Source organism: Stegostoma tigrinum, chromosome 6 (assembly GCF_030684315.1).
Source record: "Stegostoma tigrinum isolate sSteTig4 chromosome 6, sSteTig4.hap1, whole genome shotgun sequence".
NCBI lineage: Eukaryota > Metazoa > Chordata > Chondrichthyes > Orectolobiformes > Stegostomatidae > Stegostoma > Stegostoma tigrinum.
The window spans coordinates 93600041-93619139 of NC_081359.1; the positions used below are offsets into that span (position 1 = coordinate 93600041).

General features: G+C 44.0%; 1 protein-coding gene across 3 annotated transcripts in view; it reads right to left on the bottom strand.

Moving 5' to 3' along the window:
* Positions 1-7481: 7481 nt before the first annotated feature.
* LOC132209778 (nucleoside hydrolase-like) overlaps positions 7482-19099 on the bottom strand; it is a 46441-nt gene continuing 34823 nt past the window's right edge. The window contains exons 6-7 of one of the 3 annotated variants that reach the window (XR_009445865.1): positions 9025-12800; positions 7484-8149 (exon numbers count right to left, since the gene is read on the bottom strand). Coding sequence is in view for 1 of the 3 variants with exons in the window: in XM_059646778.1 (XP_059502761.1) it covers positions 12453-12800 (348 nt within the window). In the remaining 2 variants the exon portion in view is untranslated. Of the gene's footprint in view, positions 12801-19099 lie in introns of all 3 variants that reach the window. The other 2 variants (XR_009445864.1, XM_059646778.1) reach the window with 2 other exon arrangements.

The window sequence follows — 19099 nt, forward strand, 5'->3', positions numbered from 1 at the left end:
GTAAATCAGGAACAAAAACAGAAGTTGCTGGAAAAGCTTAGCAAATCTGGCAGCATCTATGAAAAATCTAATTCTGAGGAAGGGTCACCAGACCCAAAACATGAACTCTGATTTTTCTTCACAGATGCTGTCAGACCAACTGAGCTTTTCCAGCAACTTATGTTTTTGTTCCTAGGTCTGTGAAAGCCTGAACCCACCCATTCAGGCTCCTTCTATTGTTCCAACATTAAAACAAAACCCAAGACCTCACAAACTGTTTATTTGTTCTGAGTAGACTGAATTGCCACCTCTGTCACAACCTTTCTTCATTAAAGAAACCAGAACAAAATACACTTCTTAAATTCATAGTATCGTTGTACTATCAGTGCAATTTTAAGGTTTAATCTGAACTGTAAGCTTCCCAATTTCTTATCTTTCAGGAAAAATAGTTGAATTCCCAAATGTGAATGGTGTTTTAAGAGTAGAAGGCAGCACAGACTGTACATTTATGCTGCTTCATTTGCAGTAATTAATGGGAATCAACAAGGTAACCCTTTGAGTCATAGAGTTACAGCACAGCATAGAGTATTCAGCATAGAAACACACCCTTTGATACAACTCATCTGTGGCAACCAGTTATCTTAATCTGACCTAGTCCCATTTGCCAGCATTTGATCCATATCGCCCTCAACCCTTCCTATTCATGTATCCATCCAGATGTCTTTTAAATGCTGTAATTGTACCAGTCTCCACCATCTCCTCTGGCAGCTCAATCTATAATTCACCAACCTGTGCGTGAAAAGGTTATCCCTCAGGTTCCTGTCAAATCTGTCCCCTCTCACTTTAAATCTATGCCCTCTAGTTTCAGATTTCCCTATCCTGAGAAAAAGACCCTGACTATTTACCATATCCATGCCCTTCATTATTTTATAAACTTCTATAAAATTACCCCCTCAGCCTCTGATGCTCAAGGGAAAATACCCCAGCCTATTGAGCCTTTCCCTATAGCTCAAACCCTCCAATTTCTGCACCATTCTTGTAAGTAATTTCTGAATCCTTTCAAGGTGCACAGCACCCTTCTTATAGCAGGAGACCACAATTGAATGCAGTGTTCCAAAAGTGGCCTAACCAATATCCTGGGCTTCCACAAGGATGTCAATTACGAAATAATTTACTAAATCAGTGCCAGTCATGCACAATCTCTGGCATTCCCTGGTGCAGGGCTGAGTTAAAATGTGTTTAAATTGTATGGGTAATCTAGCACATTCAATTGTGTTGAATAAGCACAGGATAATAGTAAACCATATGCATAGTTTGAGTTCCTTTCCTTTTAGAAAGAACCAATTCATCAGAGGAAATAAAGTATTTGTTGGAGATTTTTTGTTTATGATATGGTTTCATAACAATCTGCAGCCAGAAGTGCTGAGTGGATGATCTGCCTCGGCCTCGGCCTCTGCCACTGCTTCCCAGCATCACAGATTCCAATCTTCAGCCAATTTGATTCACTCCATGCGGTATCAAGAAATGGTCGGAAGCACTGGATACTGAAATGGGTATGGGCCCTGTCAACACTCTGGCAAAAGTACTGAAGACTTGAGTTCCAGAACTACCCAAACGCCCAGCCAAGCTATTTCAGTACAGCTGCAATGCTGACATCTACTCGGCAATGTGGAAAACATCCTGTAAAAGCAGCTCCAACAACACTCAAGAAACTAGACACTATCCAAGACAAAGCAGCTGCTTGATAGGTACCACATCCAAGTATCATCCTATCATCTACTCTCAACCATCAGTAAAGTGATAGAAGGTGTCATCAACAGTGCTATCAAACAGCACCTGCTTAGCAATAACGCGCTCACCGATGCATAAGTTGGGTTACACGGGGGCCACTCATCACCAGACCCCATGAGAGCCTTAGCCCAAATACAGACAAAGGAACTGAATTCCACAGGCGAGGGTAACAGTTCTTGACATCAAAGTTGCACTCTGCTGAACATAGCATCAAGGGATCCTAATGAAACTGGAATCACTGTGAATCATAGAGCCAACATTCTGTTGGCTGGAGTCGTACCGGGAACATAAGAAGATGGTTGTAGTTGTTGAAAGTCAGTTGTGTCAGCTCCAGGACATCTCTGCAGGAGTTCCTCAGGGTAGTATTCCAGACCTATGTGCCTTCAGATGCTTCATCAATGACCTTCCTCTATCACAAGGTCAGAAGTTGGGATTTACAGCACCATTAAAGAATCCTCAGACACAGAGGCAGTCTGTGTTCAATTGCTGTGTTCAATTGCAACACGACCTGGATAGTATTCAGGCTGGTACATGGCAACACAATTATAGTTAAAATGGAGTCAAGATCATGGTCTGAAATTATTGAACTCAACCTGGAATCCAGGAGACTGTAAAGTGGCTAGTCAAAAGATGAGGTGCTATGCTTTTGTTGTCCGAGCCCTTTAAGGCCCATTTGACACTTCGATCAATAGGCTTTAAATGAATTTAATCAGCTATCCCACAATACCAGAACAGTCAATCACTGCAGACACAAGTTGGTGCTGATGCAAACTGTCACAAATTTATCAGGGAACAAGTAACAGTAAGGCTTTAGTATTAACAATACTATTCCGAATCCTGCCTGATCCCCTTCATCATTACAATACTTCCCAGAGTGTCTTCTAAAAGTTAATGAAATCATTGTTCTCTTTCTCTCTCACTCCAGACAATCAATAGGTATTTTCATTTGTCATTCCATTCACTTCTTCTTTGCCTCCAGAAGGTCCAAGATATCGATCTGCAGGTAAAGCTCTGTTTATATCTTATTGGATGGTTTTCTGGAATTTTGTACAGTTTTTAACCTTGTTGGTACAAATCAAATGGGGAGCCAGTTCCTCTCTCCTTATCTTGGAGTTTAACAGTTTGAGCATCCTGTCCAGATCCATAATAAATTGAGGATCCTCATCCAAGTTCTGTTCATATCATATCTGACTAGTTTAATCCTAAATAAAAACCAAAAGAACTGCGGATGCTGTAAATCAGGAACAAAAACCAAATTGCTGGAAAAGCTCAGCAGGCCTGGCAGCATCTGTGAAGGAGAAAACAGAGTTAACGCTTCGGGTCCAGTTACCCTTCCTCAGAACAGACCCTGAGGAAGGGTCACCAGACCCGAAACATTAACTCTGTTTTCTCCTTCACAGATGCTGCCAGATCTGCTGAGCTTTTCCAGCAACGTGGTTTTTGACCAGTTTAATCATTTGGAGTGGTGAAAGCCTGATAGTGACCACTATCTAAGATGAAAGAAACTCACATGAGGTTTCATCAGGCAAAATGGAAGAAAGACTGTGGATCTAACTCAAGCCAGAATGGTTGGAATGAGGTAACTTTTTGATGATGATATCATGCAGTTGTTTTTTATTTATTTATTCACTGGATGAGCATGTCGCTAGCTGAGCCTGCATTTACTGCTATAACTGAATGCCCTTGAGAACCTAATGGTGAGCTGCCTTCATGCACCACTGCTGTCCATGTGCTACAGATGGATTCACAATGCCATGAGGATGGGAATTCCAGGATTTTGACCCAGTCATACTAAAGGAATGATGACACGTTTCAAGCTAGGATGGTGTGACTTAGAGGAGAACTTGCTGGTAGTGGTGTTCTCATGTCTCTGTTGCCCTCAGCTTCCAGATGATAGTGGTTGTGGGTTTGGAAAGTGTTATCTAAGGGCTATTGGTGAATTTCTGCAGTACATCTTGTAAATGGTACACACTGCTGCTACTGACCGCAGTGATGGAGGGAGTCAATGTTTGTGGGTGTGGTCCCAATCAAGCAGGATGCTTTGTCCTGGATGATATCAAGTTTCGTGAGTGATTTTGAAGTAGTACACATTGAGCCAAGTGGGGAGTATTCCATCATACTACTGATATGTGCCTTGTAGATATGGACAGGATTTGAGGTGTCAGGAGATCAGCCCCTGGTTTGCTCTTATAGACACCGCATTTATATAGCTCGTGAAGTTCAGTTTCTGTTCAATCTGGAAGTAAACAGGACACGGAAGAGGGCTCTGTATTCGCTCTGATCAACCACATGATTGGATGTAGGATGAAGAACTAATAGGAGCTTGTCAAACGTTACGACAGTGATGAAGGAGGACTTTAATCTGCATAAAGACTGAAAAAAATTAGGTAGGTAAAGGCAGCCTTGATGAGGAATATATATAATATTTCCAGGACAGTTTCTTAGAACAGAACATTTTGGTGCCAATCAGAGAACAGGTTACACTAGTCCTAGCAATGGGATTGGATGAATTAATGACTTTGTAGTCAATACAAAATTACCCTAGATAGCAGCAGCCATAACATAATTGAATTTTACATTCAGTTTGAGGGAGAGAAAAGTGGCCTGAACAATTTTAAACTTAGCTAAGGGCAATTATGAGGGACTGAAAGAGCTAATGAAAGAGAACTGGCAAATTCCATTCAGGAGCAGGTCAATAGAAATGTAATGGCAAATATTTACGGGGATGTTTCAGAATACACAGAATAGATACATTTCAACAAGATAGAAAAATTACAGGGGAGGGTGCAGAATTCATGGTTAACGAAAAAAAAATTAAAGATAGTACAACACTTAAGAAGCATGTAATTGCACAAATTTGGCGGCAGATAAGAAGATTGGACAGAATATAAGAAAAAGCAAAGAATTAAAAATAAATGGGTGAATATTCAAGTAGGAAAGAATGCTTGCTAGAAATATAAAAACAGATAATGAAAGTTTGTATCAATGTTTTAAAAACCAAAGAGTTAACCGAGTTTGCATTGGTCCTGGAGAAATTGCGTCTGTAGGATCACTAATGAAAAGTAAGGAGATGGCAGATGAATTGAGCAGGTATTTTGCATTGGTCTTCACTGCAGGGAATGAAAATGATATTTCAAAAATAGCTGTAAATCAGGAAATGGAAGACAGGGAGGAACTCAGGAAAATTATTATTGTCAAGGAAGCGATACTGAGAAAATTATTGGAGCTATATGCTGACAAGTCCCTCGTTCATGAAGGACTTCATTGTAATACATTAAAGAAAGCTAGCAAGATAGTGCTAGTGAGTTGTTGATTTTAATTGTCCTTTTCAGGGAAGGTTCTATTACATTGGCAAACAGCATGTCTAACCCATTTATTAAAACAAAACCTCATTTACAGAAACTACGGACCATTCAGCTCATTACCTATTTGTATTTTGTTCCTTTATGCATTCATAGGATGAGGGTGTTGCTGGCCAGGCAGCATTATTGCCCATCCCAAATTGCCCTAAGGGCATTTCAGAGTCAACCACATTGCTGTGGGTCTGGAGTCACATGTAGGCCAGACCAGGTAAGGATGGCTGTTTCCTTTCCTAAAGGGCATTAGTGAACCAGATGGGTTTTTCCCCAACAATGGCTTCACGGTCATCATTAGACTCTTAAGGCCAGATATTTTATTGAATTCAAATTCCACCATCTGCCATGGCGGGATTTGAACCCAGCTTGCAGAACATTATCTGGGCCTCTGGATTCACAGTCCAGCGATACTACTATACATCATCACCTCCCGATTGTAGGGAAGATATCTAAAACTATTATTAAAAGTTTTACTGCAGAGTACTTAGGGGTAAGGTCAGAGTTCAAGGTGCTATCAGGCAGAGTCAATATGATTTCGTGAAAGGAAAATCACATTTCATCAATTTATTGGAGTTCTTTCAGAAAGTAACAGGTCTGTGGGTAAAAGCGAACTGGTGTATATATTGCATTTATATTTCCAGAAGGCATTTGATAAGGGGCCACATCAAATTTTAATACAGAAAATAAAAGCTTGTGGTGTGAGAGTAACCTATTGGCATGGCTATATGACAGGAAACAGACAGCAAGCATAAATCAATCATTTTCTGGTTGGTAAGTTGTAACGAGTGGTGCGTCAGAGGGATCAGTACCAGGACATCAACATTTTACAATTTATATAAATGACTAGGATTAAGGGACTAGAGTTACAGTTGCTAAATTTGCTGATTATACAAAAATAAGTAGGAAATTAAGTTATGAAGAGGACATAAGGAAGTTACAGAAGGATGTAGAAAGGTATGATGAGTGAACAAAGAGCTAGCAAATGAAATATAATGTAGGATAATCTGAAATTGTCCATTTGGTGGGAAAAATAAAAGAAGCACATTATCTAAATGGCAAGAGATTTAGAGATTTGAAATGCAAGGGGATCAGGATGCCCTCGTGCATGAATCACAGAAGCTTAATATGACAACACAGTACTGTAATTAGGAAAATTAGTAGAAAGTTGTCCACTGTGAGTGAAATTGAATACAAAATTAGTCTACAGAAGGCTCTCTGGTCTCAAAAAATTAACTCAGCGTTCCCATCACACATCTGGAGAGTTGTTGCTGAGTTTCTCCACCAATTTCTGTTTTTGTTACAGAAGTAAGGATGTTATACTTCAGCTGTACAGGACATTGGTGAGACCATATCCTGAGCTCTGTGTACATATTGGTCTCCTGATTTAAGGAAGGGTGCAAATTGGGAATTCATGGCCTAGTGGTATTATCGCTGGACTGTTAATGCCGAGCTCCACATAATGTTCTAGAGACTTGGGTTTGAATCCTGCCACGGCATATTGTAGAATTTAAGTTTAATAAAATTCTGGAATTAAAAGTCTAATAACGACCATGGATCAAATGCCAATTGCAAGGAAAAGCCAATCCGGTTCACTCCTGCCCTTTTAAAGATGCCCTCATTCCGTGAATGAAAAAATGTATTAGAAGCAGTTCAGACAAGTTTCAAGAGGCAATACGTGAAATAGGCAGTTATGTCAAATAGGGAAAAGTTGGATAGGCATCTGTTGGCATTTGAAATGTGCTGGAGATTGATTGAAAATTATAACTTATTTGAAATATATAAGATTCTGAAGGGCCTTGATAGGATGCATGTGGAAAGGATGGTTTTTGTGAGCGATTCTAGAATTAGAGGTAGTTGTTTGAAAGTAATTTACATAAACAAGTATGAGGGGCATAGATAAGGTGAATATCCACGGTCTTTTCCCCAGGGTAGGGGAGTCCAAAACTCAACGGCATAGGCTCAAGGTGTGGGGTAAAGATTTAAAAGGAACCTGAGACCCCACCTTTTCACATAGAGGTGGTGTATGTATGGAACAAGCAGCTGGAGGAAGTGGTAGAGGCAGGCACAATTTCAACATTTAAAGAAAATTTGGATGGGTACATGGATAGGAAAGGTTTAGAAGGATATGGGCCAAATGCAGGGAAATGGGACTAGCTCTATCTAGCAATCCTGGTCGGCATGGACAAGTTGGGCCAAAGGGTCTGTTACCATGCTACAGGCCTCCACAAGTCCATATGTAAAAACAAAGGGTGTACCAGAAGATATACAGATAAAGGACAAAGTTCCAGACCAACAAAATTGGTGAGTGTTAGTCATGAAAGAGTCAACATGGCAGAGGAAACCATCATTGGAAAAGATACTGGAGGCATTTCCAGAAGAAACTAGTCATTCAACTGCCTCAAGTTCGATAGAACTTCTTTATGCCAATGGACATCGCATTGATTTTAAGCTTGATACAGGAATGCGTGTCACTGTCTTGTCAGATCAAATATCAAAGCACTGGAGACATGAAGCTAAATGGTACAGGAGACATAAGTACTAATATTAATTATGTGCTTTGAGTAACACTACAACATAAAGGGTACCAGATAGAAAATACATACACAATTCATATTCCCAACCTGACTCTTTGGTATTAACTATAAAACAGTGGTACATGATTTTAGAAACAATGGAAGTCAGTCTGAGACGTTTATGCTCATATCTTTGAGCAGGAAACATTCTGTAGTTATCAGTTCCAACTTAAAAATAACTAGCAAAGCTTTAGTCTTAAACACGATCAAAGAGTAGTTTATTACACAACTACTGTGAAAAGTTACTAAGTACAAAGTTGTTAGTAAAAATCTCGATACAAAGACTGCAGGTAGGCATGGATAAAAGATATTCATAAAAATCAGAGTAAGATTATTGCAGAACTGGGTTGCTTGAAGATTTGTTTCCAAGTTGAAAACTTGAAGCCAGAATTCTGCAGCTACTGCAGTCGAACAGATGGAGGTTTCTTCCACACGTGGACTGAGAAGATTCTGAAAGACAGTGAAGGATCCATTGTTTTACTTTAACATCACTGTTTGCTTTGATCCCTCTCAACCTTGTTCAGCATAACAGTCCCATTGCTAGTACACCTCCTTCCATTTCCTTATTGAGAATACCTACCCTCTGATTGTAACTTTCAGATTTCTTCTTGGACTTCTGAAAAATGAGTGCCTCACAGCTTGTCTTACCAAAGCAAAATGACTGCTACGTGAACCATTGTTCATAAAACAAAGTAAGTTACCCTGGAATTTCCTATGGTGTCCTTTCAGTCTCTTGTTCTCTGAGAAGTTTTGAATTCTTATAGAATGGATCTATAGAAGGATCCATTGTGTATCAGATTTGAAGTGTCTCCCTATGTGATTGATGCAGAGATGACACATCAATCTGATTGTTTGTCTGGCTGCTGTGAATCAACAACAGCAGTCATCTGACATCAGCTATGGTCATATTAAATGGTGATGCAGGCTCAAAGGGCTGAATGGTCTATTCCTGCACTTGCGGTCTACGTTTTCTATCTTGGGGGCACCTTTTTACTTTTCTGTGCCCATTTAAAGTTACATTAGCCTTCTTTACAAAGTAGGAAGGGAGTCAATTCACTCAGTTGGCAAGTTTGCTATGCAGTGATACCAAAAGCCTGGGTTCAAATGCTGCACCAGCTGAGATTGCCATGAAGGACTCTCCTTCTCAACCTCGCCCCTCACCTCAGGTGTGGTGATCCTCAGGTTCAATCACCACCAGCTGCCTCTCTCCAATAAGAGAGCCGCCCTAAGCACTTAAAGAAAAACACTTGCGATATTATAATTACATGGTTGTGACAATAAACTGAGCATAAAGTTGGACTCACACTGATTCCCTGAGCTCTCACCTTGCTTGAATGTGAGCACCCACTTCTCCTACTGGCGATTAAATTTCTATCCATGCTGTTGTTGTCCTTTCTGCAACAAATGCCTGATTTTTCTAACAAGTATCTTAGAAGACACCATTTTTTTCTTCTGTTGTGGATATGAGTGTTGCTGGTGGCCAGCATTTTACACCCAACCTTAGTTGTTCTTGAAAAGGTAATGGTGGGCTGCCTTCTTGAATTACTGCAGTCCATGTGCTGTAAGTAGACCCCAATGCTGTTAGGGTCTTTGACTCAGCAAGTGAAGGAATGGCGATATATTTCCAAGTCGGGATGGTGAGTGACTTGAAGGGGATTTGCAGATGGTGGTGCTCTCATGTATCTACTGCATTGTCCTTCTAGACAGAAGTTATCATGGGTTTGGAAGATGCTGTCAAAAGATCTTGGATGTATTTTTGTAGTTATAGATTGTAAACACTGCTGCTATTGAGCATTGGTGGTGGAGGGAGTTGACGCATATGGATGTGGTGCCAATCAATCTTTGTGCAGGATGGTGTCAAGCTTCTTGACAGCTGTTGGAACTCCACACATCCAGGCAAGTGGGAAGTACTCCAACGCACTCCTGGACTTGTGCCTTGTAGATGGTGGACAGGCTGTGGGGAGTAAGGAGATGAGTTACTCACCACAGTATTCCCAGTGTCTGACCTGCTCTTATAGCCACTTTATATGGCAAGTTCCAGTTGAGTTTCTGATCAACCATAGCCTCAGGATGTTGATAATTGGAGATTCAGTGATGGTAATGCCATTGAATGTCAAGGGGCAGTGGTTAGATTGTTTCCTATTAGACATGGACATTGCTTGACATTTGTGTAGCATGCATGTTACTTGCTGTTTGTCAGTCCAAGCCTTGATAATGTCCAATTCTTGTTGCATTTAAACATGGAGTGCTTCCATATCTGAAGAGTTTTGCAGAACATTGTGCAATTATCAGTGAACATCCCCACTTGTGACCTTACGATGGAGGAAGGTCATGAATAAGGTAGCTGAAGGTATTTTGGCCTAGAATACTACCCTGAGGAGCTACTGCAGAGAAGTCCTGAAACTGAGATAACTGACCTCCAACAACCATAACTATCTTATGTGCTAGGTATGACTCCAACGAGCAGACATTTTGCTCCATGATTCACAATGATTCCAGTTTCATTAAGATTCCTTGATGTCACATTCAGTGGTATGTAGCCTTGATGTCAAGGATTGTCACCCTCACTGTACCTCTGGAATTCAACTCCTTAGTTGGTGTTTGAACCAAGGCTCCAATGAGGTCAGGAGCTGAGTGGCCCTGATGGAATCCAAATTAGGCTTCAGTGAGCAAGCTATTGCTCAGTAGGTGCTGTTTGATTGCGCTGTTGATGACACCTTCCATCATATTACTGATGATTGAGAGTAGACTAGTGGGGTGATAATTAGATGGGCTGCTTTGTCCAGGATGGTGTCTATCTTCTTGAGTGCTTTTGAGGTTGCTTTTACAGGATATACATGGGCAAATTTCTACATTGTCAAGTAGATGCCAGCTGTACTGGAATAGCTTGGCTAGGGATTAGGCAAGTTCTGGAGCGCAAGTCTTCAGTACTATTGCCAGAATGTTGTCAGGGCACATTATTACCCTTTTTGGTATCCAGTGCTTCCAACTGTTTCTTGATATCACATGGAATGAATCGAATTGGCTGAAGATTGGCATCTGCGATTCTGGGAACCAGTGGCAGAGGCCGAGGTAGCTTATCCACTTCTGGCTGAAGATTGTTTTGAAACCATATCAAAAACAAAAACACGTGCGACAAGTACTGTGTTCCCTCTGATGAATTGGTCTTTTCTACGAAAAAAGTAACTCAAACTTTTAAATAAGATTTACTATTAATGTGTGGCTTACTCAACACCATGCAGTGTTCTAGATAACCCATACGATTTAAACAGATTTTAACTTGAACAAAGTTAGCCTTGAACCAGAGGATGTCAGAGTTTGCGCATGACTGGTGTTAGATTAGTTAGTTATTTCATAATTGATAAACTTCTTAAAACAATACATTATATTGCCAATCATGGTCCCATTAATTAATGAAATGAAGCAGAATAAAGTTACAGCCTGGGCCACCTCCACTCTTAAAATATCATTTTTATTTGGGAACTCTGCTATATTTTCTGAAACTCCAGGTAATTGTGATGGTACCAGTTCAGACTAAACCTTAAAACTGTACTGACAGCTTGTCCAAGGAATTTGCTCTCTAAATCTCTCCACATAATATCCAGAGATGTGCAGGTGGGCTTGCCATGGGAAAAGCAGGGTTACAGGGACAGGGTAAGGGGTTCGGCTGGGTGGGACAAGTGGCCTGCTTTCACACTGTAGGGATTCTACAATTCTATGATTTCATCTCATCTCCCCCTTCTCCTTTAAGACAGTCTTCAAAATTGACCACCTTTTTCAAGTTTTAGGTCATGTATACTTCCACTTCTCCGCATTTAAAAAAAATCTATTATACTGCCCTGATGTTCTGTGGGATCTTTATTCCATTAAAGGCGCAATATATATTACAAATTGTGTCATTATTGTTTTGCTACCATCTGTCTATACCCACTAAGTCAGTCAGCAAAGGTAGTATGTCACATTTCTACTCTGAGTTAAGATAGTTTATCCAGCATTAGAAGCATTTTAACCGTTTCCAGGAAGCAACACAAACTCAACAAAGATTTCTGAAGAAGGGTCCTGAGCCGAAACCTCAGCTTTCCTATTCCTCTGATGCTGCCTGGCCTGCTGTGTTCCTCCAGCTCCACACTTGTTATCTCTGACTCCGGCATTGGTAGTTCCTACTATCTCAAAGGCTCTGTTGCTGTGATTATCCAGTGATCAGGGCTAAAGCGGGCATGTAGAAATTTGGTGCTGTGATTGTAACAAGGTCAACCAGCTGGACCCCATAGAATATGACATCCCTGATCGAGGCTGTTAACCTGATCTGTTCAGGGAGCCCTGGCCGACAGGGAAGAACAGGAGTCTCAGACAGTCCACTCTGTGTGCTGACTCTGATGAGGCTATGCTAGGGTGAAGGAGTTTTCATGTGTAAGTAGAGAGTGACTTGGAGTTATTTCATCGGGTAAATCTGATTTAGCTGTGAACATTAGCACTGGTCTGCCAATATTCAAAACCTGCAGTAAAAAATGAAAATGAACAGGTTGGATGATTTAGAAGAGAGCCCCTACAATCCAGTGAGTCCCACCCTATGCTTTTAGAAAAAAATATTAAGGGAAGTGGCACAAATAGGAAGCAGTGAAAGAAACATTCTCGCAATTCTATAGGAAACAGGAAAAATAACTTGTCAACAGAGGCAAAGACACAACGAGCTCTCTAGAAAGTCTATCGTTAGTTGTGATCAATTTTCTTTTTGCTGATGTTATTAAGCCTGCTACTTCAGAGCAGACATCATGAGCTGCTTTAACTTCTCAACATCACATTTTGTCATAATAAAAGCTTGATTTTCTTTTTGTAGTAGGTTAAGTGTATCCACAATCATCATCCCTCTGGTCACTGAACCTTGTAACTCCACGCTTACTCCATATCGTATGTGTTCTGTGACAACACTCTCATCAATTGCAGCTGCCATTGCAAAAGAATCACAGGACACAAAGCCAGGTTCAAAATACATCTCTCCTTTGCTTTGCTTGCCTTTGGCAAATTTTTTACTGTGAGCAGTTATCTTCTTCATGAAGCAAGCTTTCTCAGTGTCTTGGTTTACCCACTCCTCAAAAAACTCCTATAATGGATACAGAGAAAAGCAATCAATTTCATACATCATCCAAGGTAATTATCTGGAAAATGAAAGAACAGTCAATCAAAGGCTAAAATTCTTTGCAATACATGGAACCTCTCAATATAACAATGAATATCTTAATAAGTTGAAAATCTTCCTTGTGGTTACTAGGCAAATTCAAAATCCATATGCTTTCCATTTATAGCCTCAAAAGAAAGGGCAAAACCACTGAATTGGTGAGTAACCATAGAAAGCATACCATCCAGTTGCATAACGGCCTGGTACAGCAACTGCTCTGCCCATGACTGTAAGAAACTACAGAAGGTGATGTGTACAGCCCAGACCATCACAGAAGCCGACCTCCCATCCATGAGCTCTATTTACATGGCTCACTGCCACGGAAAGCCTGCCAAAATCATCAAAGACCCCTCCCACCTCAGAAATGCTCCCCATATGCTCTTCCATCAGGCAGAAGATATAGAAGCCTGACCACACGCACCAACAGGTTCAAGAACAGCTTCTTCCCTTCCATTGTTGGACTAATGAATGGAGTCTCTAACTCAAGCAATGTTGATCTTGCTTTGTGCACCTCCTGTGCAATGTAACCTGTATACCTCAGTCTGTCTATGTACTCTATGATCTGTATGTCCTTGCTAACTATGATCTACCTGTACTGCTTGCAAACAAAGCTTTTCACTGTACTTAGGTGCACGTGACTACAATGAATCAAATGGAAATGCTGAGCTGTCTTGTTACAATGGTAAATTTTGGGTTATATTTTCAATTAGCAACCTCACATTAAATCACTATCATTTATAAACAACTGTTGCTCTACATTTGTGAATGGTTTTGAGATAAAATTAGGTATGTATTTGAAGGAGATAAAACTACAGGGCCAAGGAAAATGAAGAAAGGAATGGTGTAATTGGATTGGTCCACGAAAAATCAATTAAAGGCACAATGAGTTAAATTCGATCCTTCTTTCGCATATTATTCTATAATCCTAAGAAAGGAAGCAGACAGCTATGTAATTCAGAATTGAAAAATAAGCAGTGAGAGCAGACCGTTGTAAGTGTAAAATGGCCCACATTGACACCAAGATCAATGAATACAAATTGGACAAGTTTGTAGGTGGTGACAAACCAGGAGAACTAATGGATTGAGAGGAGGCACTTCTGAAATTGTAAAAATAATTGGACATGTATGTCATGGGAGAATAATGGGTGGTCAGATTTAATGTTAGGAAGTGCATAGTCCTACCCATGACAAGCATCAGCGGCCTTTCAATAGTACTTCGACCAAAGACTCTTCTTCCACTGCCTTTTGATGAAGAGAGTTCCAAAGACTCTCAAACCTTGAAGAGCAAAGATTTTTCATCAGCTCTGCCTTCAATGGGTGACCCTCAACTTTGAAACAATGACTCCTGGTTCCAGATTTTTCCACAAACAAAAATATCCACATTCCACATCTTGTCAAGACCCCTCAGGATCTTAAATGCTTCAGTCATTTAAGTCACCTCTGAGTCTTCTGAACCCCATGGATACACGCACAGCATGTCCAAACTTTATTCATAAGGGAACCCATCCATTCCAGGTATTAGTCTAATAGGCCTCTGAACTACTTCCAATGCATTTCCATCCTTCCTTAAATAAAAAGACCAATACTGTACACAGTGACCCACTTGGAGTGTCACCAAAGTCCTGTATAACTAAAGCATAGTCTCCTTGATTTTATGGTCAATTTCCCTTCCAATAACCAATAGTATTCTGTTAGATTTCTTAATTAATTGCTGTACTTGCATATTAACGCATTGAGATTTATCCACCAGGCACACAGATCATTTTGCATTTCAAAGATCTGCGATTTCTCATTGTTTAGATATTATGATTCCTAATTCTTCCACCTGAAATTTATAATTCCATATTTTTTGATATGACCCTAGCTTGGCCCACTCACTTAACCGAGCTATATTCCCTTGTAGCTTCCTTGTGTTCTTCTCACAATGCGCTTTCCCTTTGGTCATCAGCAAATATCATACCAATTCCATTAGTGCCTTCATCCACGTTTTATTATAAAAATTTGAGGCCCAGCACTAACACCTGTGGCACATGATTAGTTGCAACAATTACACAAAGACCCGTGTTATGCTCCTCTTGCTCAATGTGGTAGGTCAGAGACGTGGCTGATGTCCCTGACTCCTAAACGTGCAGGAGATGTGTCCAGCTGCAGCTCTTGTTAGGCCACATGACGGCTCTGGAGCTGCGGATGGACTCACTTTGGAGCATCGATGATGCTGAGGAAGTCATGGATAGCATGCTCAGTAAATTGGTCACACCGCAGATTAGGATTGCTGAGGGAGAAAGGGAATGGGGGGCCAATAGGCAGAGGAAAAAAGCAGGAAGGCAGTGCAGGTGTCCCCTGCAGTCATCTCCCTCCAAAACAGGTGTACTGTTTTAGATACTGCTGGGGGAGATAGCTCACCAGGGGAAGGCAGCAGTAGCCTGGACAGAAGGGCGGGAAAAAAGTAGAAGGGCTATAGTCATAAGGGACTCGATTGTAAGGGGACTAAATAGGCGGTTCTGTGGTCAACAACGAGACTCCCAAATGGCGTGTTGCGTCCCAGGTGCACAGGTCAGGGATGTCTCAGATCGACTGCAGGACATTCTGAACAGGGAGGGCGAACAGCCAGCTGTCGTGATGCATATAGGCACCAATGATAGGGGTAAAAAACAGATGAGGTCGTACGAGCAGAATTTAGACAGTTAGCTTTAAAAAGTAAGACCTCAGAGATAGTGATCTCAGGATTGCTACCAGTGCCACGTGCTAGTCACAGTAGAAATTAAAGAATAGGCAGGATAAATGAGTGGCTTGAGAGATGGTGCAGGAGGGAAGGGTTCAGATTTTTAGGACATTGGGACCGGTTCTGGGGGAGGTGGGATTATTACACATCAGACGGCCTACACCTGGGCAGGACTGGAACCAATGTCCTAAGGTAATAAAATGTGAGGCTGGATGAACACAGCAGGCCCAGCAGCACCTCAGGGGCACAAAAGCTGACGTTTCGGGCCTAGACTCTTCATCAGAGAGGGGGATGGGGTGAGGGTTCTGGAATAAATAGGGAGAGAGGGGGAGGCGGACCGAAGATGGAGAGTAAAGAAGATAGGTGGAGAGAGTGTAGGTGGGGAGGTAGGGAGGGGATAGGTCAGTCCAAGGAAGACGGACAGGTCAAGGAGGCGGGATGAGGTTAGTAGGTAGCTGGGGGTGTGGCTTGGGATGGGAGGAAGGGATGGGTAAGAGGAAGAACAGGTTAGGGAGGCAGAGACAGGTTGGACTGGTTTTGGGATGCAGTGGGTGGGGGGGAAGAGCTGGGCTGGTTGTGTGGTGCAGTGGGGGGAGGGGACGAACTGGGCTGGTTTAGGGTTGCAGTTGGGGAAGGGGAGATTTTGAAACTGGTGAAGTCCACATTGATACCATGAGGCTGCAGGGTTCCCAGGCGGAATATGAGTTGCTGTTCCTGCAACCTTCGGGTGGCATCATTGTGGCACTGCAGGAGGCCCATGATGGACATGTCATCTAAAGAGTGGGAGGGGGAGTGGAAATGGTTTGTGACTGGGAGGTGCAGTTGTTTGTTGCGAACTGAGCGGAGGTGTTCTGCAAAGCGGTCTCCAAGCCTCCGCTTGGTTTCCCCAATGTAGAGGAAGCCACACCGGGTACAGTGGATGCAGTATACCACATTGGCAGATGTGCAGGTGAACCTCTGCTTAATGTGGAATGTCATCTTGGGGCCTGGGATAGGGGTGAGGGAGGAGGTGTGGGGGCAAGTGTAGCATTTCCTGCGGTTGCAGGGGAAGGTGCCGGGTGTGGTGGGGTTGGAGGGCAGTGTAGAGCGAACAAGGGAGTCATGGAGAGAGTGGTCTCTCCGGAAAGCAGACAGGGGTGGCGATGGAAAAATGTCTTGGGTGGTGGGGTCGGATTGTAAATGGCGGAAGTGTTGGAGGATGATGCGTTGTATCCGGAGGTTGGTGGGGTGGTGTGTGAGAATGAGGGGGATCCTCTTGGGGCGGTTGTGGCGGGGGCGGGGTGTGAGGGATGTGTTGCGGGAAATACGGGAGACGCGGTCAAGGGCGTTCTCGATCACTGTGGGGGGAAAGTTGCGGTCCTTGAAGAACTTGGACATCTGGGATGTGCGGGAGTGGAATGTCTTATCGTGGGAGCAGATGCGACGGAGGCGGAGGAATTGGGAATAGGGGATGGAATTTTTGCAGGAGGGTGGGTGGGTGGAGGTGTATTCTAGGTAGCTGTGGGAGTCGGTGGGCTTGAAATGGACATCAGTTACAAGCTGGTTGATTGAGATGGAGACTGAGAGGTCAAGGAAGGTGAGGGATGTGCTGGAGATGGCCCAGGTGAACTGAAGGTTGGGGTGGAAGGTGTTGGTGAAGTGGATGAACTGTTCGAGCTCCTCTGGGGAGCAAGAGGCGGCGCCGATACAGTCATCAATGTACCGGAGGAAGAGGTGGGGTTTGGGGCCTGTGTAGGTGCGGAAGAGGGACTGTTCCACGTAACCTACAAAGAGGCAGGCATAGCTGGGGCCCATGCGGGTGCCCATGGCCATCCCCTTAGTCTGTAGGAAGTGGGAGGAGTCAAAAGAGAAGTTGTTGAGGGTGAGGACGAGTTTGGCTAGGCGGATGAGGGTGTCGGTGGAGGGGGACTGGTCGGGCCTGCGGGACAGGAAGAAGCGGAGGGCCTTGAGGCCATCTGCATGCGGATTGCAGGTGTATAGGGACTGGACGTCCATAGTGAAGATGAGGTGTTGGGGGCCAGGGAATTGGAAGTCCTGGAGGAGGTGGAGGGCGTGGGTGGTGTCACGGACGTAGGTGGGGAGTTCCTGGACCAAAGGGGAGAAAATGGAGTCCAGATAGGTGGAGATGAGTTCGGTGAGGCAGGAGCAGGCTGAGGCGATGGGTCGACCAGGGCAGGCAGGTTTGTGGATTTTGGGAAGGAGATAGAAACGGGCCGTGCGGGGTTGGGGAACAATGAGGTTGGAGGCTGTGGCTGGGAGGTCCCCTGAGGTGATGAGGTCATGAATGGTGTTGGAGATGATGGTTTGGTGCTCGGGTGTGGAGTCATGATCGAGGGGGCGGTAGGAGGTGGTGTCGGAGAGTTGGCGTCTGGCCTCGGCGATGTAGAGGTCAGTGCGCCATACTACCACTGCGCCACCCTTGTCTGCGGGTTTGATGGTGAGTTTGGGGTTGGAGTAGAGGGAGCGGAGGGCTGCCCGTTCTGCCGGGGAGAGGTTGGAGTGGGTGAGAGGGGTGGAGAGGTTGAGGCGGTTAATGTCTCGACGGCAGTTGGAGATGAAGAGGTCGAGGGAGGGTAGGAGGCCTGGGGGTGGTGTCCCGGAAGAGGACTTGTGTTGGAAGCGGGTGAAGGGGTCAGTGGAGGGAGGGTTAGGCTCCCAGTTGAGGAAGTAGGCATGGAGGCGAAGACGGTGGAAAAACTGCTCTACTCCCTACGAGTCCTGAAACAGACACTCGCGGCCATGCGCCGACACCTCCAGGCACTGCAATCCAGCCTGCCCCAGCTCAGAGCCTCCCTCTCCCAGACCTGCAGAGGACCCCTGCTGTTTTTTATCCTCCACAGGATCCACAGACTAAACACCCAGTTCCACTCAGCTTTACTGGACACCAAAAATCGTAAGTACAACCAACTCACTGGCCCCTGCCACCCACCAGAGGATTCCTGCGCCTCCCAAATCCCAAATCTGTCCTGCCCCTCCCCCACCATGCACCCGCCACCATTGACCATGAGGACACGGCCGGAGACCCCATCGATGACGTCACATCCGCCTCCGCCGGCCACAGAACTTCCGGAACCGCTGCTGCAGTCACCACCTCCACGTCCAGGTACTACAGCCCACAAACCACCCTCACCGCAGCCGCTGCCGCCCACCCCGATCCTCCAACCGCCGACGGAACCCCGCCCACAGCCGACGCCGACAGAACCCCGTCCACGGCCGACGCCGACAGAACCCCGTCCACGGCCGATGCCGACAGAACCCCGCCCACAACCTCCACAGCCAGCAACCCCAGAGAAGACAGCCACACTGAGCCCTGCCGCATCTTCACCATCCCCCCAGACCTCCCACTGACTGAGGACGAACGGTCAGTCCTGAGCAAGGGGCTCACCTTTGTCCCCCTACAACCACACATCAACGAATACCAGTCACGATTGGACATGGAGCAGTTTTTCCGCCGTCTTCGCCTGCATGCCTACTTCTTCAACTGGGAGCCTAACCCTCCCTC